Here is a 26321-nt window from a genome sequence, read left to right on the forward strand (position 1 = left end):
GTCTGTGAGGCCCTGTCTGTGAGGCCCTGTCTGTGAGGCTCTGTCTGTGAGGCCCTGTCTGTGAGGCCCTGTCTGTGAGGCTCTGTCTGTGAGGCTCTGTCTGTGAGGCTCTGGTCTGTGAGGCTCTGTCTGTGAGGCTCTGTCTGTGAGGCCCTGTCTGTGAGGCCCTGTCTGTGAGGCTCTGTCTGTGAGGCCCTGTCTGTGAGGCTCTGTCTGTGAGGCCCTGTCTGTGAGGCTCTGGTCTGTGAGGCTCTGTCTGTGAGGCTCTGTCTGTGAGGCTCTGTCTCTGAGGCTCTGTCTGTGAGGCTCTGGTCTGTGAGGCCCTGTCTGTGAGGCTCTGTCTGTGAGGCTCTGTCTGTGAGGCCCTGTCTGTGAGGCTCTGGTCTGTGAGGCCCTGTCTGTGAGGCTCTGTCTGTGAGGCTCTGGTCTGTGAGGCCCTGTCTGTGAGGCTCTGTCTGTGAGGCCCGGTCTGTGAGGCTCTGTCTGTGAGGCCCTGTCTGTGAGGCTCTGTCTGTGAGGCCCTGTCTGTGAGGCTCTGGTCTGTGAGGCTCTGGTCTGTGAGGCCCTGTCTGTGAGGCTCTGTCTGTGAGGCTCTGGTCTGTGAGGCCCTGTCTGTGAGGCTCTGTCTGTGAGGCCCGGTCTGTGAGGCTCTGTCTGTGAGGCTCTGTCTGTGAGGCTCTGTCTGTGAGGCTCTGTCTGTGAGGCTCTGGTCTGTGAGGCTCTGTCTGTGAGGCTCTGTCTGTGAGGCCCTGTCTGTGAGGCTCTGGTCTGTGAGGCTCTGTCTGTGAGGCTCTGTCTGTGAGGCTCTGTCTGTGAGGCCCTGTCTGTGAGGCTCTGGTCTGTGAGGCTCTGGTCTGTGAGGCTCTGTCTGTGAGGCCCTGTCTGTGAGGCTCTGTCTGTGAGGCTCTGTCTGTGAGGCTCTGTCTGTGAGGCTCTGTCTGTGAGGCCCTGTCTGTGAGGCTCTGGTCTGTGAGGCTCTGGTCTGTGAGGCCCTGTCTGTGAGGCTCTGTCTGTGAGGCTCTGGTCTGTGAGGCCCTGTCTGTGAGGCTCTGTCTGTGAGGCTCTGTCTGTGAGGCTCTGGTCTGTGAGGCTCTGTCTGTGAGGCTCTGTCTGTGAGGCTCTGTCTGTGAGGCTCTGTCTGTGAGGCTCTGGTCTGTGAGGCTCTGTCTGTGAGGCCCTGTCTGTGAGGCTCTGTCTGTGAGGCTCTGGTCTCTGAGGCCCTGTCTGTGAGGCTCTGTCTGTGAGGCTCTGGTCTGTGAGGCTCTGTCTATGAGGCTCTGTCTGTGAGGCTCTGTCTGTGAGGCCCTGTCTGTGAGGCTCTGTCTGTGAGGCTCTGGTCTCTGAGGCCCTGTCTGTGAGGCTCTGTCTGTGAGGCTCTGGTCTGTGAGGCTCTGTCTGTGAGGCCCTGTCTGTGAGGCTCTGGTCTGTGAGGCCCTGTCTGTGAGGCTCTGGTCTCTGAGGCTCTGTCTGTGAGGCTCTGTCTGTGAGGCTCTGGTCTGTGAGGCCCTGTCTGTGAGGCTCTGTCTGTGAGGCTCTGGTCTGTGAGGCTCTGTCTATGAGGCTCTGGTCTCTGAGGCTCTGTCTGTGAGGCCCGGTCTGTGAGGCTCTGTCTGTGAGGCTCTGGTCTGTGAGGCTCTGTCTGTGAGGCTCTGTCTGTGAGGCCCTGTCTGTGAGGCTCTGGTCTGTGAGGCTCTGTCTGAGAGGCTCTGTCTGTGAGGCTCTGGTCTGTGAGGCTCTGTCTGTGAGGCTCTGTCTGTGAGGCCCTGTCTGTGAGGCTCTGGTCTGTGAGGCCCTGTCTGTGAGGCTCTGGTCTCTGAGGCTCTGTCTGTGAGGCTCTGTCTGTGAGGCTCTGGTCTGTGAGGCCCTGTCTGTGAGGCTCTGTCTGTGAGGCTCTGGTCTGTGAGGCTCTGTCTATGAGGCTCTGGTCTCTGAGGCTCTGTCTGTGAGGCCCGGTCTGTGAGGCTCTGTCTGTGAGGCTCTGGTCTCTGAGGCTCTGTCTGTGAGGCCCTGTCTGTGAGGCTCTGGTCTGTGAGGCTCTGTCTGTGAGGCTCTGGTCTGTGAGGCTCTGTCTGTGAGGCTCTGTCTGTGAGGCTCTGGTCTGTGAGGCTCTGGTCTGTGAGGCTCTGTCTGTGAGGCTCTGTCTGTGAGGCTCTGGTCTGTGAGGCTCTGGTCTGTGAGGCCCTGTCTGTGAGGCTCTGTCTGTGAGGCTCTGTCTGTGAGGCCCTGTCTGTGAGGCCCTGTCTGTGAGGCCCTGTCTGTGAGGCTCTGTCTGTGAGGCCCTGTCTGTGAGGCCCTGTCTGTGAGGCTCTGTCTGTGAGGCTCTGTCTGTGAGGCTCTGGTCTGTGAGGCTCTGTCTGTGAGGCTCTGTCTGTGAGGCTCTGGTCTGTGAGGCTCTGGTCTGTGAGGCTCTGTCTGTGAGGCTCTGGTCTGTGAGGCTCTGGTCTCTGGGGCCCTGTCTGTGAGGCTCTGTCTGTGAGGCTCTGGTCTGTGAGGCCCTGTCTGTGAGGCTCTGGTCTGTGAGGCCCTGTCTGTGAGGCTCTGGTCTGTGAGGCTCTGGTCTGTGAGGCCCTGTCTGTGAGGCTCTGGTCTGTGAGGCCCCAGTCTATGATTCCCTGTCTGTGAGGCTCCAGTCTATGAGGCTCCGTCTGTGAGGCCCGGGTCTGAGGAGGCCCCAATCTGTGAGGCCTGGGTCTGAGGAGGCCTGTGTAGTCTGGGCTCCCACCTGTCTTTCTGCAGTCACTGCACTAGACACACTGAGCTGTGGGTGAACACGGGGGGGGGGGGGGGGGGGGGGGAAGTACACCATGCATCCAGTATCAGGCATTGATGGAGCCTCAGCCAAAGGCCATTAAGACTTTAGGAAGAGCAGTTCTTTTACCAGAGCATTACCCACAGCCAGAAGTGGCTGCTGTTGAGTTTTCTGCCATTGTGATCTCTGTGGCTTGACCTGTGTTATTGATGAAGCACATCCTGAAGTCGGTGTTGACTGAGATGACTGTCTTGCATAATGTTCTTGGTTCTGTGGAGCTGGAGGCTGGACCTACTGATGAAGCTTGTGCTGCTTCTGCTTGGGCTGGTGTTCTAGAGACAGCAAACTTGCTGAGTCCTTCTCAATGGCAGGAGAGGGGATGGGCCATATTAATATTCAACTAAATGTCCTTATCTCAGAATGAAAAGAATGGCTTCTTTAGGGCTGTTTGGAGGATTGTAGATCTGGAATTTGACAGCCCTGGATCATGATCATGTGTCACAATATTGGTGGTGGTGGTGGTGGTGGTGGTGGTTGTGTGTGTGTGTGTAAAATGCTGGGGGTTGAACCCAGTGCCTTCTGAATTCTATCTAAGCACTCTACTATTGTGCCTTGGTGGATGGATAAGAAGGTCTTTTGGCTGGCTAGGCAGCAGGGTAGACTTTTCCATGATCGGCAAAGAGCTTGCAGAGTGTCAGCAGGAAGCATGCATTTGCATGCGTTTCCCTTAAAGGGTCATCAGGGAAGGCTGTTACTCCTATCTTCTCCATCTTTGGATTCTTTTAAGGTTTTATAGAGGCAGGTTACCATCTACCAGTATTTGTAGATGAATGTCTCCCCATCTGGTTCACTTCTGAGTGGAATTTGATTATAGTGTTCAGAAACTTTGTTCTTTTGCAGCTCTGAGCCTGTGTTTTGGCTGTTTGAGCCTGATAACAGCCCCCTGGTTCTATGACTGAAGACAGGGCAGTTGTTCGGCTGGTGGACAAATCTGTATGCATCCCTGGCTGCTGTCCTGCAGGGGGCCCTGCCCACGGCCTTTCTGCTCTCAGTTCTCACTAATGTTGGGAGGCCCAGTGGTTGTTTTGGTAGGCATTTTTTCTAAGAAAGGAAGTTGATTTTTATACAGCCTGTCCAGCCCAAGAGAACTCAGCTGCCCCTGGAAGTGAGTGGTAAGTCGTGAGCAGCAAGTGCTGGGGTAATGCTAGGAAACACGAAGGAACAAGATACAGTGAATGCAGCAGTGCCCACAGTGCTTCCCTCACAGTCATGCCCAGTGCGATTGCATGTGTAGGGCAGTACTGAGTGGGTGACATCATGTTGGCATGAGCTACCGCAGTAGGAGGGGGATTTCCTCTCAGCAGCGCAGCTTCTCTGTGTCATGACTGTCAGGTTCAGTGTGAGACGACGATGGTGCCAACACTTTGTCTGATGTCAACAAACTGGTAAAAGCTTTGTGTGGTCTCCAGTGTTTTCTACAGGGACACGCAGGGCTGTAATCCTGTCAGACTGAAGAGTTTAGAATCATAGCCACCAGCAACCACAGAAAGGAAACCAAGGTGGTAATGGGACTGCTAAACTTAGAGCAAAGATCACCTGGCCACAAAGATAAAAAAAAAAAAAGTAGGACTCCATAAAAAATCATTTTCAGAGATCTCAACTTTCCCAATCACCTGATTTGAGTGGACTTCTTATCCAATGGCCACAGATCTGTCTTATCTCTGTAAATTATTACTATTATTTTTTCAGTGCCAGAGCCAGGAAATGGTCACGGAGCTTTTGTCCTGAAGGATGACGCTGACTACCTCTTGAGCCATGTCATCACTTGTGGGTTTTTTATGTTTAATTGGAGATCATACTCTGAAGAACTTTCCTTTCTGGGGCACCTTCATTGCATGTGACAGAGTTAGGTGTGATAAACCTCATATGGGAGTATATATAGGTGTGGAACAGACATTTATGGCTCCTTAATAGTGTCCTCTGAACATCCCCCTGCTCTTACTCCTGTGAAATTCCTTCTTTTTTCTCAGAAAAGACCTTGTCTTTGCTTCAGTGCCCTGAAGGAAAGCCACCTGTCTTTCACTGAAAGAAAGCTGAGGACGCAGAGGATAGACGTGGCATGTGATGAACCTTCCTCTAGGAAAGCAGCCCACGAGGAGCACATTGCAGGCTGCGGTCCCTTGGTGAGGAAAACAATGGCTGGCAGAATTCATACCAGAGCAGAGCCGGACAGGTCAGTCGGGTTGGGTCGGGGAGGCCAGGATGTGTCAGAGCCGGTCAGGCCAGTCGGGTTGGGTCGGGGAGGCCAGGATGTGTCAGAGCCGGTCAGGCCAGTCGGGTTGGGTCGGGGAGGCCAGGATGTGTCAGAGCCGGTCAGGTCAGTCGGGTTGGGTCGGGGAGGCCAGGATGTGTCTGCGTCTGGTGGAGCCAGAGGTGCCTTGTTCTGTCTCTGCTCAGGTGAACCTCTAAGCCAGGTGCAGTGCGTTCCACAGTGAGATCTCCATACCTGCTTTGTTGAGGAAAAGGAAAGGTTTTGCTAGGGTTCTTGCAGGCTCTCTGGCAGAGACTGGGACTGTCCAATCGCTTCCCCCTCCCCTCCCTTCCTAAGTCTGCTCTCCTCCCCCCAAACTATTCCTTGCTAGCCATGGACCAAGAGTATCCATTGGTGCTGTCTGTGAGAACATTCTAGAGCCTTCTAAGCTCTTGCTCTTCCCAGTGCTATTAGGAGTAAGTAGTCTTGCCAAGATATCCTGATGAGTTGTGCAAAAGTCCCCGTGGCATGAATCCCCAGCATTGGTGCTGTTATTAATTCAAGTGACCTATTTCTTCAGCGCTTGGATGGGTTCTCCCAGCTAGCCAAGATTCATCTAGGGAAGAGTTCTCCCAGTGGTCTGCCTCCCCCATTCTACATTCTCTTCAGTGCTGGCCAGCAGCTCCTTCCAACCCACCTGCCAGGGTGCTGGCCAGAAATGCTATCTGAAGACCGTGTGTGTTGGTTTGCACACAGGCTGGTTGTTTTGTCAGGGCATGTGTGTGCATGTGTGTGTGTGTGTGTGTGTGTGTGTGTGTGTGTGTGTGTGTGTGTGTGTGTGTGTGTGTTTTAGTTCCAGCTGTTCATGTGGGGTCATCAGCAGAAGACAGGACATGGGCTGGCCATGTCCTTTGGACAGACAGGCTCTCCCTTCCTCTTTCCCCCTCATGGATCCCTGAGCGAGAGAGCTGCTGGTAAGACCTTTGTGTGTGCTTTGGGCCCCAGGAAAGTCTCCTCAACATGTGCCCTCCGGGGTAGTTTCCCTGCATTGGACTGGGCAGCAGCTGGAGTAGGCCCTTCCCTCTGTGTGTGCCTTTGCACTCCTGTCCTCCAACGTCCATGCCACCCTGGGAAGATGCAAACAAGGTTTTCTGGGCTTTCCTTTTTGCCCTGTGAGTTCTGTTCTAACTTCCATTTCCCATTGGGACACAGAGGCCTGTGACCTGAATCAGAGGTACTACTCCTACTACTATGTGGGCAGATAACAGGCTACCAGCAAGGAAGGTAAGGAATCCAGAATAAGGAAGGTTGGATAGCTTCTTGGCTGCCAAAAACAAGGAGGCAAAGGTGGGGAGGTCCTCTGAAAGGTAACTGTTCAAGGATTGTGTTCCCTAGTAGACAGTGCCAGGGGCTGTACCACCTAGAAAATGATTTGGGGCCATGGATTGGAATTTTTTTATTCCACTAGAGAGAAGTCATTGTGTGAAGGTTTTTTTTTTCTTGAAATTAACAATAAAAACAGTAAAAACAAATGAAACAATAGGTCATAGGGGAAAGAAGGCAGAGGATTAGTGAGTAACAGGGCAGGCAGGTGTGTGGCAGGGGCTGGTGCAATGTGGTGCTCAGCTCGGGAGCCCTCAGAAGAGCCCTTAGGCAAGGTTCCCTGCATGCAGAAGCTTGTGGTCAGAGCATTTGGGGTGATGGCTGTTGCTCTGCTGTCAGTGAGCTGGAAGATGGCACAAGTGCCAGTGCTAGCAGCAGTGCTGGCAGAGCTCAGGAGCTCAGTCTCCAGAGGCATCCACACAGTGCTAGCAGCAGTGCTGGCAGAGCTCAGGAGCTCAGTCTCCAGAGGCATCCACCCAGTGCTAGCAGCAGTGCTGGCAGAGCTCAGGAGCTCAGTCTCCAGAGGCATCCACCCAGTGCTAGCAGCAGTGCTGGCAGAGCTCAGGAGCTCAGTCTCCAGAGGCATCCACACAGCGATTGCTCTCAGTCCTTCCACGATGCCCCCCCCCCCACACACACACACTCTTCTCCTGGTGTCTCCCCCATACACAACACACAGCATTCTGCCCTTGTACAGCCCTCTCCTCTGTGTGTGTACGTGTACCTAAGGCTGGCTATCCCTTCTTTGGAAGGAACAGCACCAAGCCAGTTGCCTTCACCCAGTGGGCTCCAGATGCTTCCGCTGAAATGGGAGGACAGGGGCTGGGAGCTCCATGGGAGAGCCTCATACAGGCAGATGCAGCCAGCCCTTCCCAGCATGTGTTTATGAAAAGACTGGGGGTGGCATGAGGCCAGAAAGAAGCATTGGTTGGGAGGGGATGGAGCATGCTATGTGGTAATGGTTGAGGCTATGTGTGGTTCCATGGTAGCTTCTGGGCCTGGCACCTTCCCAGGCAGCATCAAATCCCACAGACTTGCAGGTTGATGGCTGGCAGTTGAGTGAGCGGGTGCACCTGGGGGCTTGTAAGAGGAGAGATGACAGAGAGGCCCGTGAAGGGGTGAAGAGGAGTGAAGGCTGGTTCTGCAAAGACCTGTCTGACACCATGTGTCCCTTGGGAGAAATCCCCCTGCTCCAGAGGAGGAAGGCTGAGGGACCACGTAGAGGCCTTCCAGTGCTGGCTTGCCAGGCCGAAACTCCACGGGGCTGAGCAGTGGGAGCAGGAGCTCAATAGGAGAGCTCTCACTATGGCCACATGTAGCCAGTTCTTTTATCCACCTTGACTGGGACTCTGGCACCAATCCAGGGGCATCAATTTAATGTAGTTGTGAGCAGGAAATGTGGGCAAGGGGGCCACAGCAGAGTGAAAATTCCAGCTATTTTTCCTACATGTCCACTTGGGTGAGACCTGGGTGTGCTCCGGCTGGCCATATCAGCGAGAGCCTTGCAGGATGGGGCTCACTTGGTCACTTGCAGGGCCTGTTTTCTGGAACACAGTGCCTCCATGGAGCCAAAAGTGCTGTGGATACCCCCTGGGCATCTGCAACAGCTGCCTTTGTTACTGTCCTCCACAATCGTGAGAACCATCATCCCATTGTCCCTCTAGGTATGGGCAGAATCTCTTGGCAAAGTAAGACCCATCCCTCTGGAAGCTTGCTGGCAGGAGCTCAGAAAAAACTCCACCACCCTTAGAAAGGGTAGCTGAGGAGGATCATGGGATACACACACATACACACACGTGCGCACACACACACACACACACACACACACACACGCACCCGTGCACGTGTGAAAGTCTACAGAAGGTGAGGAAGGTGTTAGCCCCTGGCAACAGAGCTGAGAGGCAGTGATGGGCCCAGGACTGGCTAGGAGGGGACATGTCAGAATGCGGCCAAAGCGTGCCAAGTGAATGCAGTTGGGTAGAGGTGGCTCTTGTGATACCTCGTTTCACACGTGGGCAGCGAGCTGCCTTCACCTGTGAGGAGTGTCTAAACTGGGGGAGTGTTGGATACTGACCATGGAGACAGGGCCAGGATTACATTGGCACAGGGCCCTTTTCAGTGGTCTCTTTTTCAAGGATGTCTGGGGAGGGAGGGAGCCTAGGGCATTGTGGCAATTGCAGAGAAAGCCCTGTGTGACTGTCTCCAAGCCCGACCCAGTGTTAGTGTGTTGTGTGGGAACCAGTGTGCACACACACTCACCCAAGTGAGTGGCCAACGCAGGTGCCTAGTGGTCACACTGAGGCAGGTGGAGGGTCAGCTGATGTTTGCCAGCTGGGGCCATCTCCTGTGCACAGGTCTGAAAAGACAGGTGATGGCATGTGGGCAGCAAGAAGCATGAGGGTGGGAGGGAGGAGCATGGGTGGCTGCTGTTCGGCTGTTGTGGCCCCGTGGAAGCGGATGGGCCTGCACCTCCTCCGACAGCAACAGGGCCCATAGACTTGTACTGTTGGTGGCAGGTGGGATGAGAGATGGCAGTGAGGCCAGCATTGCCGCCCGCCCAGTGTGGAGTGACAAGCCAGCCCCCGTGAGGGCGCTGGGTCTCAAGGACCCTGCCCTTTGCCGTCTGCCCTGATGGAGACCTCCCACCTGCCCCAGAGGAGGAAGGATGAGGGGACTCACAGGCCGTGGCTAGCCAGGGTGAAACTCCATGTGGCTGGGCAGTGGGAGCCCAGGGCTCCACGAGAGAGCTCCCTATGGGCAGCAGCAGCCAGTCCTCGGTCCATGGGGATAGGGCTTTGGGCACCAGTCCAGGCTCATCAGTTTGATGCAGGAGTGATGGCAAGCCGCCAAGCACCTACAGGAAAATGCGGGCAAATGGGCCACAGCAGAGTGAGGATTCCGGCAGTTCTTCCTACATGCCCACTTGGGTGAGACCTTGTCCTGCAAGGCTCACCTGGTCACTTGTGGGGCCTCTTGGATAGAGCGCAGTGCTTGGATGGGGTCATAAGAGCTGTGGCTGTGCAGGACAGGGTGCCTGCGTCATGCCCAGAGGGTGCATGCATCCTCTAGGGACGTCATGTCCAGAGGGTGTATGCATCCTCTAGGGTCGTCATGTCCAGAGGGTGTATGCATCCTCTAGGGTCGTCATGTCCAGAGGGTGTGTGCATCCTCTAGGGTCGTCATGTCCAGAGGGTGTGTGCATCCTCTAGGGTCGTCATGTCCAGAGGGTGTATGCATCCTCTAGGGTCAGGACCATCATGATGCAGTTTTTACTCTAGGAATGGGCCATGCAGAGAGACACAGAGTTGGCTGACAAAGTAAGACCCGCCACACACCAGGAGCCATAAATTACCAGGCAGGTGGGTGTGGCACACCTGTGGGCGTGAAGAGAGATGACGGTGAGGCCAGGATGGCCTCCAGTGGCTAGTGGAGTGAGGGCTCTGGGTCTCAAGGACCCTGTCCTTTGCCATCTGTCCCTGTGGACACTGCCCACCTGCCCCAGAGGAGGAAGGACGAGGGGTCCAGTGGAGGACTCACAGTGCTGGGCTGGCCAGCACAAAACTCCATGGGGCTGGGTGATGGGAGCCTGGGGCTCCATGGTAGCTCGCTATGGGCAGCAGCAGCCAGTCCTTCCATCCATGTGGCTAGGGCTTTCGGCACCAATCCAGGCTCATCAGTTTCGTGCAGGCAGGACAGGCAGTCACCGAGCACCTGATGGAAAATGTAGATAGCGAAACCACAGCACAGTGAAGGTCCTAGTAATTCTACCTACATGCCCACCTGGGTGAGTCCCCAGATGAGCTCCAGCTCTGGCCATGTGAGCCAGAGCCTTGTAGCACGAGGCTCACCTGGTCACTCGCAGGGCCTGTTTGCTGAAACACAGTGCCCCCGTGGGACCAAAGGCTGTGTGTGTGCAGGTGGGCAGGTGCTGGCACTCTGCCCTCTGCCACAAGTGCCCTGTGTTACTGTCCAGATGGAAACGTGATCCCACCATGCAGGGAGACAAGATTCGCTCATCCAAGTTTGGCCCACTCCACTGGAGGCTTGGGGGTAGAGGTTCAAAGCAAACGCCACCACCCTTCAGACTGGGCACCAAGGAGAGGCCTGGGACACACACACACACACACACACACACACACACACACACTCACACACACACACAGAAGGTGAATGCCTCAGAACATAGAGAAGGGGTTAAGGTCCCTAGCTCAAGGGCTGAGGTGGCAGTGGGTGTGGCCAGAAGGGGACATGTCAGAATGTAGCCAGAGCATGCCGAGTGCCATGCAGTCAGGTGGTGGAGGCCCCGGGAAGCCCATGTCAGACACGGCCAGAGCATGCCGAGTGCCATGCCGTCAGGTGTGGAGGCCCCGGGAAGCCTTGGTCCCCATGCCGAGTGCCATGCCGTCAGGTGTGGAGGCCCCGGGAAGCCTTGGTCCCCATGTGGGCAGTGAGCAGCTTTCACCTGTGGTGGTTTTCAAAATTGTGGGCAGGCTGATAGAGGACATGGAAATGGGTCCTGGTTGCGTTATGTGGGGCCCTTTCTGTGACTTCCCCACCAAGGATATCTGGAAGAGGGAGGGAGTTGTGGTGATCACAGAGAAAGCCCTGTGTGACTGTCTCCAAGCCCGACCCAGTGTTAGTGTGTTGTGTGGGAAGCAGTGTGCACACACACTCACCCAAGTGAGTGGCCAACGCAGGTGCCTAGTGGTCACACTGAGGCAGGTGGAGGGTCAGCTGGTGTTTGCCAGCTGGGGCCATCTCCTATGTGCACAGGCCTGAAAAGACGGAGGGTGGGGGATGGCATATGGGCAGCAAGAAGCGTGAGGGTGGGAGGGAGGGGCATGGTTCTCCATTGCTGTTTGGGCTATTTGTGGCTCTGTGGAGGCTTTTGGGGTGTCTTGGTCAGTACCATAACACATGGACTTACGGGGCTGCTGTCTGGCTGGTGAGAGAAGGGTCGGCCTCGGGGCTCGTAGGGGGAGAAAGACCCTCCCGGTGTCAGTGACATGCGAAGGGGAATGAGGGCTCTGGATCGCCTAGCACCCCGTCCTCTGCTGCCCATCCGTCTGGAGACCTCCCACCTGCCCCAGAGGAGGAAGGACAATGGGCCCTGTATGGGACTCACCGTGCTGGGCTGGCCAAGCCACCCTTCCATGGAGCTGAGCGATGGGAACAAGAACTCACCAGCTGCCGGGCGCTGGTGGCTCACGCCTGTAATCCTAACTACTCAGGAGGCTGAGATCTGAGGATCGCGGTTCAAAGCCAGCCTGGGCAGGAGAGACTGTGAGACTCTTATCTCCAATAAACCACCAGAAAACCGGAAGTAGCGCTGTAGCTCAAGTGGTAGAGCGCTCGCCTTGAGCTGAAGAGCTGAGGGACAGCGCCCAGGCCCAGAGTTCAAGCCCCACGACCGACAAAAAAAAAAAAGAACTCACCAGCTAATGCCACCAGGCCTCCTGTATTGTGTCTAAAATGAAGTCTTTGGTGTGGCCAACAAGCAGTACTGCCCAGCTTACCTCAAGTTCACACCCTCAAATGCTACCACGGAGGAACCCCATCCCACGTCCTTGACAGCCGTGCCTCAGCCTGCTGTGTCTGATCCTTCAGGCTTTGGAAAAGGAGGATCAGCACAGTGCAGATCTTCCTTCCACTCTGCTGGTCCTCAGAGCTGACCTATGGGCAAAGGGTGTCCATATTCCTGTCCAGTGATCTGGGCCAATACCACCTGACCACATACAATGGGACCACAGATCTACACAGATCAAATGCCTGCACATATGTAGGGGCACCCTGGAAAAGGCTCATCACTCAGAGACTTTGAGCACATCTGGTTCAGTGGCCCAATACAAGGGCCTGGCCCCAGACTCCAGCCGGCCCTCAGATGCCCTTTCCCTCTACTTTCCCTCTTCACGCATGCCGCCGGCACAGGCCAGAATGCCACCACTCCCTCACGTCCCACCCCTCACGCTCCTGCATCCACCACCCCGTACAGCCACGCCAAATCCTACCTCTGCTACCTCAACCTCAGGGTCCTCAAGACCCTCCAAGCCCCTGTAAGTCCTAGCCTTGAACACTAATCTCTCTGCCTTTGGTCTCCAACTGCCCACTGAACTCACTTAAACCTCAACAAGGCTCCTTGTAAACTGTTTCCAGGCTCCTGTTCCTCATTCTGCAGTACTGTGTTCACCACTCAGTTCCAGCTATCTTGCTCTGTACCCTGCTTATGCAGTCTTTCCACCATCCTCCTCCCAACTAATTACAAAATGCTATTTCAGCACTTGGTAGGGGTAGGTGAAGTTGCCCACCCCACTCAGCAGTCTGACCTGGGAGAGTGTCTCCATGGCAAGCCCACCTGGCACTTGCCACACTGTATCTTACCATGACATAAGCTCTCTGCCTGCAGGACAGGTCCTGATGGCATAGGACTAGAATTCTTGCATGTCTGAGGTCCAGGATGCCTGACAGCCTACACCTTGGGCTGCCTTTTGCCACTAGTGACAAGCAAGTGTGTCGGGACTTACTGTGTCATCTCTCTGCTTCTGGACTCTGAGCTCCTCCAGGACCAGAGACAGTTAAGCTTGTAAGACAAAAATGCAAAGGCCAGAGGTAGGCTCAGGCCACATGTCCTCCTTGGGCTTGTAGGACCTTCCTCACCTGCACCATGGCCTCCACTCCCACTGAGCCAACAGAGCCAGAGCTGGGTAGCAGCTACCAGGCTATCAGACAGGGCCAAGTTGTCCCTCCAGATAGGCCAAGGGCTCTGTTTCGAGAAGGTAGCTGATCTTTCAGCCCACAACCCAACCCAACCACCTCAAGTCCAGCCGGAACCATGGGCAGGATCACAGGTAAGCAGGAGGGACTCAGCACTCCTGATGGACTGTCCTCTCCCATGCCAACAGAGGCTCCTCACAATGGCTGGCACCAAGCAGAGCAGGAAAGGATGAGGCCTGGCTCCTCTGAGTGTGGAGTGGCCAGAGGGGCTCCTGACCTGAGAACCAAAGGAGGCCACACTGGAACGGGGCTAACAGCAGCCTCCTGCTGACCAAGAGTCCCTATAAGCACATCTGGGCTGCAGCCCTGTGGCAAGAGAGATGGGAACAATCCAGAGACAGATCTCACTACCTCAGAAACCCTGTGGCAATGCCAGAGACCACCGTAGAACAACTCAGATTCAGCCCTACCCTGCTCAGAGCTGTGGCAAGGTGACTCCTCACTGGCTAGCCCATCACATCCTAATGCACACCCAGTGATAACAGATGCTGGCCATTACCGGCTCTGTCAAGGTGCTGGAGCAGGCAGGAAATGACAGGTGAAGACAGGCATGACACATGCAGAAAATATCCCCCTAGCTGCAGGTCAGGTCCTGGGATATCCATTCTCTCCCTGGCAAGCTCATCCCTGAAACAGGAGCTGCTTATCCACACAGACAGTGGGAATCAGCCTGCCCAGGTAGCAGGTTCACAAGGATTCAAAGCATGTCCCTTTGCTGTCACCTACAAGATCAACCTTTGGGAGATGCTACTAGCTGTACCCCCTCCTCCTGGCAGAGACTGCAAACTCCCCTGGGAGGGGGCTTTCTTACTAGCTCTTTACAAAAGAAGAAACTGAGGCTAAGTGCTAACCAGACCCGGCCAGCAGTCAGTAACATAGCAGAATTTGACCCAGGCCTGTCTTGACTCAGGCCTCTGCTCATCCTGCCACTCTCAAACCCCACAGAACTGCAGGGGCCCAAGTGCCCCCTTGGGGTGACATAGCTCCTCCACTCTGTCTGGCAAGGGTGCCTCAATGTCTCCCAAGAAAGGAGAGTGCAAGGCAGATGCCCATACCCCTCCACCTGACTCATCTCAAGGACACTGAATACCCACTGAACAATAAAGTAGCAAACACCACACAAATGAAAAAGGCAAAGATGCAAGCAGATGTCTCTGAGAAAAGGCAATGCCAACAGCCAGCAAGCATGCAGAAAGGTGATTAACATGGGTGGTGGTTACAAAATCGCATGTCAGGGCCAGCAGGGAAATGCTACTCTGCAGCTATTTGGTTGGCCATAATTAAGAACTCTGGCAATACTAAGCATTGGAAAGGATGTGAATCACCCGAGTCCTTTCCATGTGGACAGCAGAAGTAAAACTAGAAAACCACTCTTTCCTTAAATTATAACATCTGAGTAAAGTACAACTGACTCCACACCTAGGAATAGACTCAGAATCTAAAAGGCAGGCTCTGGCCACCCCTGGCCATGCCCATCAGCAGCTTAAGGCCTTCTCCAACCTGACCCAATACTTTCCTTAGCATTTACCCAGAAAGCCTCCCCCCCCAACTCCGGGGGACATGCTTCAGCAATCTCTACATCTCAGCATCCAGGGACATACAGTGTGATCCCCTAGTGCTAGCTACCTCCAGGATCAGAGCAGCAGAGGACATGGCTGGGTGTAATCCAGAGATAAGTGCCAATGGGGAAGGAGCCTTGGGACGCAGGCCCTGTCTCTGCCCTCAGCTGTGGCTTTGTCAGTCCCCACACATCCACATCTGAACAGCAGATTCCTTGAGGTCCAGGGCCTGACTAACAGGTCCAAGGAACTGTTCAAAAACACGTCTGGTTCTACCTGAGAAGCATGGCTTGTGCCAGTCACCACAATCCTGAGAAGGAGCAGACAGGGCAGGGTCCCATGCCACAGTGGTGGGGAAGCAGGAGCGATGACTTGGCCCACATCAGTGGGCAGACAGATCGGGGAAGGCTCACCGGCAGTGCAGGACTGAGGTAGTATTGGTGTATTTCTGGGTGCAAAGCATCTTGACCAAGTGGCTAGATCCTGTACCTCTGAAAGGAGGTCAGGAAACAGACCCTGTGTCCATGGTGTCCTCAGAATGCTGGGAATTGAACCCAGACACTTGCACACAATAGAAAACTGCTCTAACCACTGGTCTACCTGCTCAGCCCTTGGCTTTCTGTTGAGACAATCTCACTATAGCGTTAAAGCCTGACCTCCAGCTGCTCTCTACCGCCTGTCTCTTCCCCCTAAGTGTGAGGATTACAGATGTGGCCCAGCCCATCTACTCTTGCTTTCACCTTGAGATCTGCTTAGAGCCAGGCCATCTTCTAAGCAAGAACTCATCAAGGTAACTTGGCTGCAGAAGCAGTTCCCTGTCCACCCATGGCTGGCTCAGTCATCTAAGTCTCTACATGAAAGTCAGGCACACTCCCAGGCTGCACATCTCCTGGATCTGACTAAGATGCCACTCCTGTGAATAAAGCAAGGACTGACCATTCCCAGAGAAGAAGAGGCCCCAGAGAGTACACTATTGACCCCTTATTGAGGACATGTCTAGCAACACAAGCGCTGGACATGTACCCTTTGCACCAAACCGCAGGAGGGCTCCTTTTGTCCCGAAGTGGTGGCCTGATTATCTAGCACTGCCACCAGTGGGCAGCGAGCCCAGGATGTGGCATGAAGAAGTGTGTTAGAGTACAGCAACGAAGTCCCATTGGGGACTGCCAGCCACCCACTCCTTGGTCTAGCACACATGGGTTTGTGACAGTGTGATGAAAAGGAAGAGGGAACAGAGCCGGCAATCCAAGAGAGGTCTTCCCAGGTCTCTGAGGCTCCGCTGTGCTCTCTGCTGGGCAGTGGCCCTCAGGATGTGGGCCCAGATGCATTAGAGTCTCTGGTGTGCATGTACATGAAACACTTTGAGCTTCTGCTGGCTGCAGAGCAGGCCAGCCTGCAAGCCGGCAGCAGGCAGAGCCTGGCCCTCAACCAAAGACCCTGATGGAGGCTACCCAAGGGAGAAGCTGACGGGGCAGAGTGGGTTCTGCAGACACACTCTGAGTCCAAGATCCTGAGGGAGGAACCCCACAGCTGTTGCTCCAACCAGCCCTGCAGTGGACGGTGCTCAAGTCTGAGACTCAATTTAAAGCTGCATGAGCAGAGTACAAATCCCAGTGTCCACCTTCCAGCCCTGTGACCTTCCACCAATGCCAGCCTTAGCACTGAAGAATAGTAATTCCTCTCTATAAAATGGGCTTATTCACCCCTGGCAGGGAGCATGGCAGCCTGTCGGCCATCAGGGTCAGCAAAGGCAGCCCTGAAGGTGGTCACCCAGTGGTGGCAGTGCCCTACGATGACAGGCCACAGTCTCCTTGTCACCATTGGCCAACGCCTGGAAGCCCACTTGGGTGCAGGACCCCAACTCAGCAACAGCCACAGCCCAGCACACAGGAATTGTCCTTGGGGCAGCAGCTCCCCAGTAGGACTACCCGAGCCTGTCACGAGGAACTGATAGTCAACAGAGACTCTCACCCCACCCTGCGTTACCCCCTGGCTCCCATGCCCATCCAGGGCCCAACTACCCACCCTGCCTGCCCAAGCAGACGACCTGGTTCCTACCTGCCAGAGGAGCCAAAGCCAAGCAAGAAGGTCATGGCCATGCAAAGGCCACCCACTCATGTGAGTGCATGGGCTGCAGCCAAACCTATCCAAGGAGCTCTCAAGGTGCATCTCTGAACCCATACAGGTGAGACACCTTACCTTACCACTGTGACTGGGATGGCTTTGGGTAGAAGTTTGCCCATTCTGATGAACTGACCAGGCACTAATGGAAACACTAGTGGTGCTGCTATTCTAGTGCCACAAGTGTGACAGCCTTGTCCAGGTGGGTCCCCTGGCCTGACACACAGAGACAGCCTTGTCCAGGTGGGTCCCCTGGCCTGACACACAGAGACGGCCTTGTCCAGGTGGGTCCCCTGGCCTAACACACAGAGACGGCCTTGTCCAGGTGGGTCCCCTGACCTGACACACAGAGACGGCCTTGTCCAGGTGGGTCCCCTGGCCTAACACACAGAGACAGCCTTGTCCAGGTGTGTGTCCTGGCCTGATGCACAGACGGCCTTGTCCAGGTGGGTCTCCTGGCCTGACTCATAGAGACGGCCTTGTCCAGGTGGGTCTCCTGGCCTGACACACAGAGACACTGTTAAATCCCAGACTGCGGATACAGAGACCCATACTGCCAGAAGAAAATCCTTCATACTGTCTTCCCATGGGGGAAAGCTCATGTTGGCAAAGCACTACAACCATGGGCAAGTTTCCAATGTCTGCCTGTGAATGGATAATCAAGAGAAAGGAGGAATCCAAAGGTAAAATTAAAAAATAAAATTGAACAGATGGGTCTGAGACTGTATCTGCTATCATTCCAATTCTAAATCAACTTGAATATACCTGGATTTACAAAACACAGCCATGGGGATGACTGGAAGCTGTGGATGATGGGGTATACATTAGATCCGTCAGTTGGGCGGGGGGAGAGGGGGGAGGGAAGACCAGAATTCCCTTGAATTTGTAATGACCTCAGAGGAGGGAAAATCCATGGAGGCACAGCCAAAGGTGACAAAGGAGTTTTACTAGCTGGTCTGTAACCGCCTTGTCCTGGGCTTCTCTCTCCTTCCAGCAGGCCTCTCCATCCCACAGGGCTCCCCTCTCCACAGGCCTGGCCTCTGCTCTGCCCCGCTCCAGGAGGCCTGCCTCTTGTGGCCTCCCACTCTGGCTCTCACAGATTGTATCAGATGCAATATAACTATCAAGATCACCTTGTATTCCCTTTGCCTTCTCAGTTAAAAGAAGAGGAAGAAATTTCCTGTACAGAATGTGTTCTAATAGCCTAAATGAAGGTGCTCGATGAGTCTCAGTTCTAAAGGTACCAAAAGAGGAAGCCAAAGTTCTCAAACTGCTGTATGCTTTGACAAGGACTCTATTTTTGTCTTCCAATCTACATGTATGACTAAGTTATACTTGGTTTACTTTAACATTTTTTATGTAGACAGTCTATTATGAACTGTGGTTTCAGAGGCACAGTAACTTGTACAATGGTTTATTCCTAAGTATGCCTTAAGCAGAGCTAACGTGTTACATAGTTCCTCGCCTTAATAAATATGTAAATTTAAGCAAACTTCTATTTTGTATATTTGCAAACTACAAAGTAAAAATTGAACATTTTGTGGAATTTGTATTTTGTAGCAGGAAGGAACAACCAGATCCTACAATGGCTGCAAAACCTTATTCATCTGACCGTACCTCTGCTCTTCTTCTCCCTCTGTCTAGCCTGCTCTGAGCTTGAATTATGCTCCAGATGGGCCTTTTCTACTTCTGTTAACACAGAGACATAAATTAGGCATACAAGTTTGCCCTTGACTTCAACAACAGTAACAAAAATGACTTTTCTTGCAAAGATTGATACTTGTGTCAATTTTTCTTTGTTGTGGCCATTTTTAGGATGTCATACCACTTAAGTGTTAATACCTTTCAGTGCGTCAGCACCAGGGATTCCTTTGCTTTGATCCTTGTTCTAATTCTCTATCTTGGATTTGGAACATTTTGGTGTTCATATTGTTGACTCCTGAAGTCTTCCCTGTGTTCTAGAATTTCCTTAATCTTCATCTGAGGTTTAGTTTTTGTGAGGCTTGTTGATCGTGGATATGTAGCTGTAAGTCAGAAGGAGTGGTGGACTGGCTGTTGTTCACGTTTAACCACTGCCCTTGTCCTGCCTTTGCATGCCTTGATTCTGACTCCCAGAGGCCATACGTTTTGTGGGTGTTCCTGTGGAGGTTGTGCTACCGGGTTGCTGACCACCTCTTCTTGTGGCCAGTTCTGTGCTTGGATGCAGGCCAGCTCTCACATGGACCTGGTGGAATGCTCATATGCCTCATTTCCCTTTGGAAACAGACAGTTCTGGCTCAAATAACTGTGGAGATTGTGCCTGTGGGCTCAGAAGGGGTTTAGGGGAAGAGGTTATGCAAAACTCTGCTATCTGCAACACTTGATGGGGTGTGGGAGGTTGTTTCTGACCTTTCCTTGCCCTCCAGAAGGATGTTGGCCATGGAAGACTTGGGGGGAAACACTACCATCTTTTCCAGCATGAGGACTTGGAACTTCATTTCTTAGACAGTGGAAGGACTTTTCCACTTCTGTTCCAGAAGTTCTCTACAGATGCAGTAGCAGCAGAACAGGCAGGTGAACTGTATGTGCCCTGTGAGATGTCTGGGTAGATACCTGGGCGCAGAGAGGCCTGGCAAGTCCTGAATACCTCGGTAAGCAGCCCGGAGGGATAGGCTGGTAAGGGTGATGTCTAGGGAGACACTTGGGCCTAAGTAGGGCTTGTTCCCATGCTATGTCACTGAGGCAGCTATCTGTCCTCCAGATCTCATCCTGGTATACTGACATATTTGGGGTGATTGTAGGAGGCCAGGGAATGCTGTAAACCATTGTTACAACGGCTTCCTCACCCTGGTGAGTGCTCTTTTCCTCATGAGTGCTCTTTTCCTGGTAGTGAGTGCTCTCCTCCTGGTGCGTATCCTCTCCTAGTGAGTGCTCTCCTCCTGGTTGAGTGCTCACCATTGTGCTCCCGCTCATGGACTAGTGGATGCGGATGATGTTCTTGGAGAGCCTGGGAGGAGGCGCATCCGTGTGTCCTCCTCTTTCACAAGGAGGCTAAGTTGTAAGCATAGGTGTCCATCAGCACTGTGAGAAAAGCAGGCAGACAAGCATGACTGGGCACTGTGCCACATTATCTGTGGTGTGCTGTGTGCACTGTGTGCACTGAGCAGTGATTCCGACTACGTGTGTGCCCTTGTTTGAGCTCTGTTTAACTTCAAGTTCTTGGGAATGCTTACAACGTGGGCAGGTCTCCTGGAGGAGTCCAGATTCTAGGGCTGGGGGTGCGGTGGGTGGGCTCAGTCCCAGTTGAGACTAGGTCACTGGGCCTGAAGGAGGGGAGGGGTCCTGTGCTGTCTTGGGTACCACTGCACTGACTGCTGTACCAGACTCTCCCTGGCTTTGCCTTCAGCTCCTCTTCCTATCACCTTCCCCGGCTGAGGGCGGGGCTGGGTCCTGGGTAGCCAGGATGAGCAGACAGGGTTTCAGGGAGTCTAGGAGGAGGGGCACAGGGCCTGCCTGACTCAGGAACGCCACGCTGGGCCTGACAGTCAGCCTCTTACCTTCGTTCCCAGGACCAGTACTCCACTGTGTGCACATACCATGTTCTCAGTGTACAGCCCACTGTGTGTCAATACTCCACTGTGCACACGCCATGTTCTGTATGTACAGCCCACTGTGTGTCAATACTCCACTGTGTGCACATGCCATGTTCTCAGTGTGCAGCCCACTGAGTGTCAATACTCCACTGTGTGCACATACCATGTTCTCAGTGTGCAGCCCACTGAGTGTCAATACTCCACTGTGTGCACACGCCATGTTCTCAGTGTGCAGCCCACTGAGTGTCAATACTCCACTGTGTGCACATACCATGTTCTCAGTGTACAGCCCACTGTGTGTCAATACTCCACTGTGCACACGCCATGTTCTATATGTACAGCCCACTGTGTGTCAATACTCCACTGTGTGCACACACCATGTTCTCAGTGTGCAGCCCACTGAGTGTCAATACTCCACTGTGTGCACACGCCGTGTTCTCAGTGTGCAGCCCGCTGTGTGTCAATACTCCACTGTGTGCACACGCCATGTTCTCAGTGTGCAGCCCACTGAGTGTCAATACTCCACTGTGTGCACATGCCATGTTCTCAGTGTGCAGCCCACTGAGTGTCAATACTCCACTGTGTGCACACGCCATGTTCTCTGTGTGCAGCCCACTGTGTGTCAATACTCCACTGCGTGCACACACCATGTTCTCAGTGTGCAGCCCACTGAGTGTCAATACTCCACTGTGTGCACACCATGTTCTGTGTGCAGCCCACTGAGTGTCAATACTCCACTGTGTGCACACACCATGTTCTCAGTGTGCAGCCCACTGAGTGTCAATACTCCACTGTGTGCACACACCATGTTCTCAGTGTGCAGCCCACTGTGTGTCAATACTCCACTGTGTGCACACACCATGTTCTCAGTGTGCAGCCCACAGTGTGTCAATACTCCACTGTGTGCACACGCCATGTTCTCTGTGTGCAGCCCACTGAGTGTCAATACTCCACTGTGTGCACACGCCATGTTCTCAGTGTGCAGCCCACTGTATGTCAATACTCCACTGCGTGCACACACCATGTTCTCAGTGTGCAGCCCACTGAGTGTCAATACTCCACTGCGTGCACACACCATGTTCTCAGTGTGCAGCCCACTGAGTGTCAATACTCCACTGCGTGCACACGCCATGTTCTCAGTGTGCAGCCCACTGTGTGTCAATACTCCACTGCGTGCACACGCCATGTTCTCAGTGTGCAGCCCACTGTGTGTCAATACTCCACTGCGTGCACACACCATGTTCTCAGTGTGCAGCCCACTGAGTGTCAATACTCCACTGCGTGCACACGCCATGTTCTCAGTGTGCAGCCCACTGTGTGTCAATACTCCACTGCGTGCACACACCATGTTCTCAGTGTGCAGCCCACTGAGTGTCAATACTCCACTGTGTGCACACGCCATGTTCTCAGTGTGCAGCCCACTGTGTGTCAATACTCCACTGTGGACACACCATGTTCTCAGTGTGCAGCCCACTGAGTGTCAATACTCCACTGTGTGCACACGCCATGTTCTCAGTGTGCAGCCCACTGTGTGTCAATACTCCACTGTGTGCACACGCCGTGTTCTCAGTGTGCAGCCCACAGTGTGTCAATACTCCACTGTGTGCACACGCCATGTTCTCTGTGTGCAGCCCACTGAGTGTCAATACTCCACTGTGTGCACACGCCATGTTCTCAGTGTGCAGCCCACTGAGTGTCAATACTCCACTGTGTGCACACACCATGTTCTCAGTGTGCAGCCCACTGAGTGTCAATACTCCACTATGTGCACACACCGTGTTCTCTGTGTGCAGCCCACTGTGTGTGTGTCAATACTCCACTGTGTGCACATGCCGTGTTCTCAGTGTACAGCCCACTGTGTGTCAATACTCCACTGTGTGCACACGCCGTGTTCTCAGTGTGCAGCCCACTGTGTGTCAATACTCCACTGTGTGCACACGCCGTGTTCTCAGTGTGCAGCCCACTGTGTGTCAACTCCACTGTGTGCACACGCCATGTTCTCAGTGTGCAGCCCGCTGTGTGTCAATACTCCACTGTGTGCACACGCCGTGTTCTCAGTGTGCAGCCCACTGTGTGTCAATACTCCACTGGGTGCACACACCATATTCTCTGTGTGCAGCCCACTGTGTGTCAATACTCCACTGTGTGCACACGCCATGTTCTCAGTGTACAGCCCACTGAGTGTCAATACTCCACTGTGTGCACACGCCATGTTCTCAGTGTGCAGCCCACTGTGTGTCAATACTCCACTGTGTGCACACACCATGTTCTCAGTGTGCAGCCCACTGAGTGTCAATACTCCACTGTGTGCACACGCCATGTTCTCAGTGTGCAGCCCACTGTGTGTCAATACTCCACTGTGTGCACACACCATGTTCTCTGTGTGCAGCCCACTGTGTGTCAATACTCCACTGTGTGCACACGCCGTGTTCTCAGTGTACAGCCCACTGAGTGTCAATACTCCACTGTGTGCACACACCATGTTCTCAGTGTACAGCCCACTGTGTGTCAATACTCCACTGCGTGCACACGCCATGTTCTCAGTGTACAGCCCACTGTGTGTCAATACTCCACTGTGTGCACACGCCATGTTCTCAGTGTACAGCCCACTGTGTGTCAATACTCCACTGTGTGCACACGCCATGTTCTCAGTGTACAGCCCACTGTGTGTCAATACTCCACTGTGTGCACACGCCATGTTCTCAGTGTACAGCCCACTGTGTGTCAATACTCCACTGTGTGCACACGCCATGTTCTCAGTGTACAGCCCACTGTGTGTCAATACTCCACTGTGTGCACACGCCATGTTCTCAGTGTACAGCCCACTGTGTGTCAATACTCCACTGCGTGCACACGCCATGTTCTCAGTGTGCAGCCCACTGTGTGTCAATACTCCACTGTGTGCACACGCCATGTTCTGTGTGCAGCCCACTGAGTGTCAATACTCCACTGTGTGCACACGCCGTGTTCTCAGTGTGCAGCCCACTGTGTGTCAATACTCCACTGTGGACACACCATGTTCTCAGTGTGCAGCCCACTGAGTGTCAATACTCCACTGTGTGCACACACCATGTTCTCAGTGTGCAGCCCACTGAGTGTCAATACTCCACTGTGTGCACACCATGTTCTCAGTGTACAGCCCACTGTGTGTCAATACTCCACTGTGTGCACACGCCATGTTCTCAGTGTGCAGCCCACTGTGTGTCAATACTCCACTGTGTGCACACGCCATGTTCTCAGTGTGCAGCCCACTGTGTGTCAATACTCCACTGTGTGCACACGCCATGTTCTCAGTGTGCAGCCCACTGTGTGTCAATACTCCACTGTGTGCACACGCCGTGTTCTCAGTGTGCAGCCCACTGAGTGTCAATACTCCACTGTGTGCACACACCATGTTCTCAGTGTGCAGCCCACTGTGTGTCAATACTCCACTGTGCACACGCCATGTTCTCTGTGTGCAGCCCACTGTGTGTCAATACTCCACTGTGTGCACACGCCATGTTCTCAGTGTACAGCCCGCTGAGTGTCAATACTCCACTGTGTGCACACGCTGTGTTCTCAGTGTGCAGCCCACTGTGTGTCAATACTCCACTGTGTGCACACGCTGTGTTCTCAGTGTGCAGCCCGCTGTGTGTCAATGCTCCACTGCGTGCACACACCATGTTCTCAGTGTGCAGCCCACTGTGTGTCAATACTCCACTGTGTGCACACGCCATGTTCTCAGTGTGCAGCCCACTGAGTGTCAATACTCCACTGTGTGCACACACCATGTTCTCAGTGTGCAGCCCACTGTGTGTCAATACTCCACTGTGTGCACACGCTGTGTTCTCAGTGTGCAGCCCACTGAGTGTCAATACTCCACTGTGTGCACACGCCATGTTCTCAGTATGCAGCCCACTGTGTGTCAATACTCCACTGCGTGCACACACCATGTTCTCAGTGTGCAGCCCACTGTGTGTCAATACTCCACTGCGTGCACACGCCATGTTCTCAGTGTGCAGCCCACTGAGTGTCAATACTCCACTGTGTGCACACGCCGTTTTCTCAGTGTGCAGCCCACTGTGTGTCAATACTCCACTGTGTGCACACACCATGTTCTCAGTGTGCAGCCCGCTGAGTGTCAATACTCCACTGTGTGCACACACCATGTTCTCTGTGTGCAGCCCACTGTGTGTAAATGCTCCACTGTGTGCACACGCCGTGTTCTCAGTGTGCAGCCCACTGTGTGTCAATACTCCACTGTGTGCACACACCATGTTCTCTGTGTGCAGCCCACTCTGTGTAAATGCTCCACTGTGTGCACACGCCGTGTTCTCAGTGTGCAGCCCACAGTGTGTAAATGCTCCATTGCATGCACATAGTGTTCTCTGTGCGCAGTCACCACCAAGATGCCCTTCGGCTGCTTCTGGCAACTCTGACAGTGGTGAACAATGTTGTATGAACATGGGTGTGTCTGTCCCTGCCTTCACCTGTTGGCATGCACTGGGAGCCAGCAGTGCACACCATCTCCCCACACCATCGCTCTGCAAACCTCTGGGACATGTCAAGCACATCCCCTCTGAGAACCTAGCACAATCGGCCCTCTTTGTTGTGGTCACTTTAATACATTTGTATTCAATTTTGATCCATAGTTCCCTAATCACCGGTGGTGGGCATCTTCTCCCTGTACCTCTCATGATAGCCACAGGGCCTTTTGTGACTTGTCGGACGCATTTTTACCATGTTTGTTATTGTTACCTTCACATAGTTTTACAGAAGTTTTGATTAACGTGTCCCTTTATGTGCACTGTGCATCTTGTACAAGCATTCTCCCTCCGTCAGTTTCCCTTCCTCCACCTATCCCAACTCACCTACCTCATTCCGTTTCCAAGTTCCATTTTCACGTGTGTATATTGAGACTGATGTGGACATCCTCCCACCATTCTTCCCTCCATGCACTTCCCCTCCCTTTAGCACCCACCTGCTCTAGTCAAGACACATTTCAGTTTCCTGATATTCATGTTTGTTAAACTATTAGCTTTTTGGTGGGGTTATGCCATGGAATCTCACTCTAGCTTATACCATACTTTAGTCAGTCTGGTATGACCTGTATGTGTTTGTTTTAGGTATAAGATCTACATGTGTGCCAGGCACTAGTGGCTCACGCCCATAATTCTAGTCACTTGGGAGGCTGAGGTCTGATTGTAGTTCAAAGCCAACAAAATCTAATATTCTTATCTCCAATTAACCACCCAAATGCTAGGAACGGAGCTGTAGCTCAAGTGGTAGAGGGCTAGCTTTGAGCAAATAAAACTAAGGGACAGCACCCTGAATTCAAGGCCCTGTACTGGCAACAAAAAACAAAGTTAAAAAAGATTTGCATAGGAGAGAAGACCTGAGCTCCTTATCTTTCTGAGCCTGCTTGCTTCACTTCAGATCCATCCATTGCCCAGCAAATAAAATTCCTCTGTGTGTGTGTGTGTGTGTGTGTGTGTTTGTAATGGTCTCAGGGCTTGAACTCAGGGCCTGGGTACTATCTCTGAGCTTTTTTTCTCAAGGTTAGCATTCTACCACTTGACTCACAGCTCTTCTTCTGGCTTTTTAGTGGTTAATTAAAGAGAAGAGTCTCACTGACTTTCCTGCCCAGGCTACTTTGAACCACAAGCAGCATCAGATCTCAGCCTCCTGAGTATCTAGGATTACAGATGTGAGCACCAGAACCCAGAAGACGTATAGATGATTTTACTTTTTTTTTTTTACAGGAGTCTAAAGTTCCCTGAGTCTCATGAAAGACTTTATATTTAGACTCTTGATCATTGTTGGAACTGTTAAGACTTTGGAGAGTCTTGAAGATTTTGCCTTGAGAGAGGAACATGATCCTGCAGGGCCCAGGGGCAGAATGTTATACCCTTAAAACGAAATGTCCTCCCCAGCTC

General features: G+C 53.3%; 1 protein-coding gene across 1 annotated transcript in view; it reads left to right on the forward strand.

Moving 5' to 3' along the window:
- Positions 1 to 16154, forward strand: part of LOC122095130 (spermatogenesis-associated protein 31D3-like) — a 38088-nt gene extending 21934 nt beyond the window's left edge. Inside the window, 1 exon segment of the mRNA XM_042665614.1 lies at positions 15924 to 16154. Within this exon segment, the coding sequence (XP_042521548.1) occupies positions 15924 to 16154 (231 nt within the window).
- Positions 16155 to 26321: the final 10167 nt, after the last annotated feature.

The sequence above is a fragment of the Dipodomys spectabilis genome, unplaced genomic scaffold (genome assembly GCF_019054845.1).
Source record: "Dipodomys spectabilis isolate Male_0828 unplaced genomic scaffold, ASM1905484v1 ptg000335l, whole genome shotgun sequence".
Taxonomy (NCBI): domain Eukaryota; kingdom Metazoa; phylum Chordata; class Mammalia; order Rodentia; family Heteromyidae; genus Dipodomys; species Dipodomys spectabilis.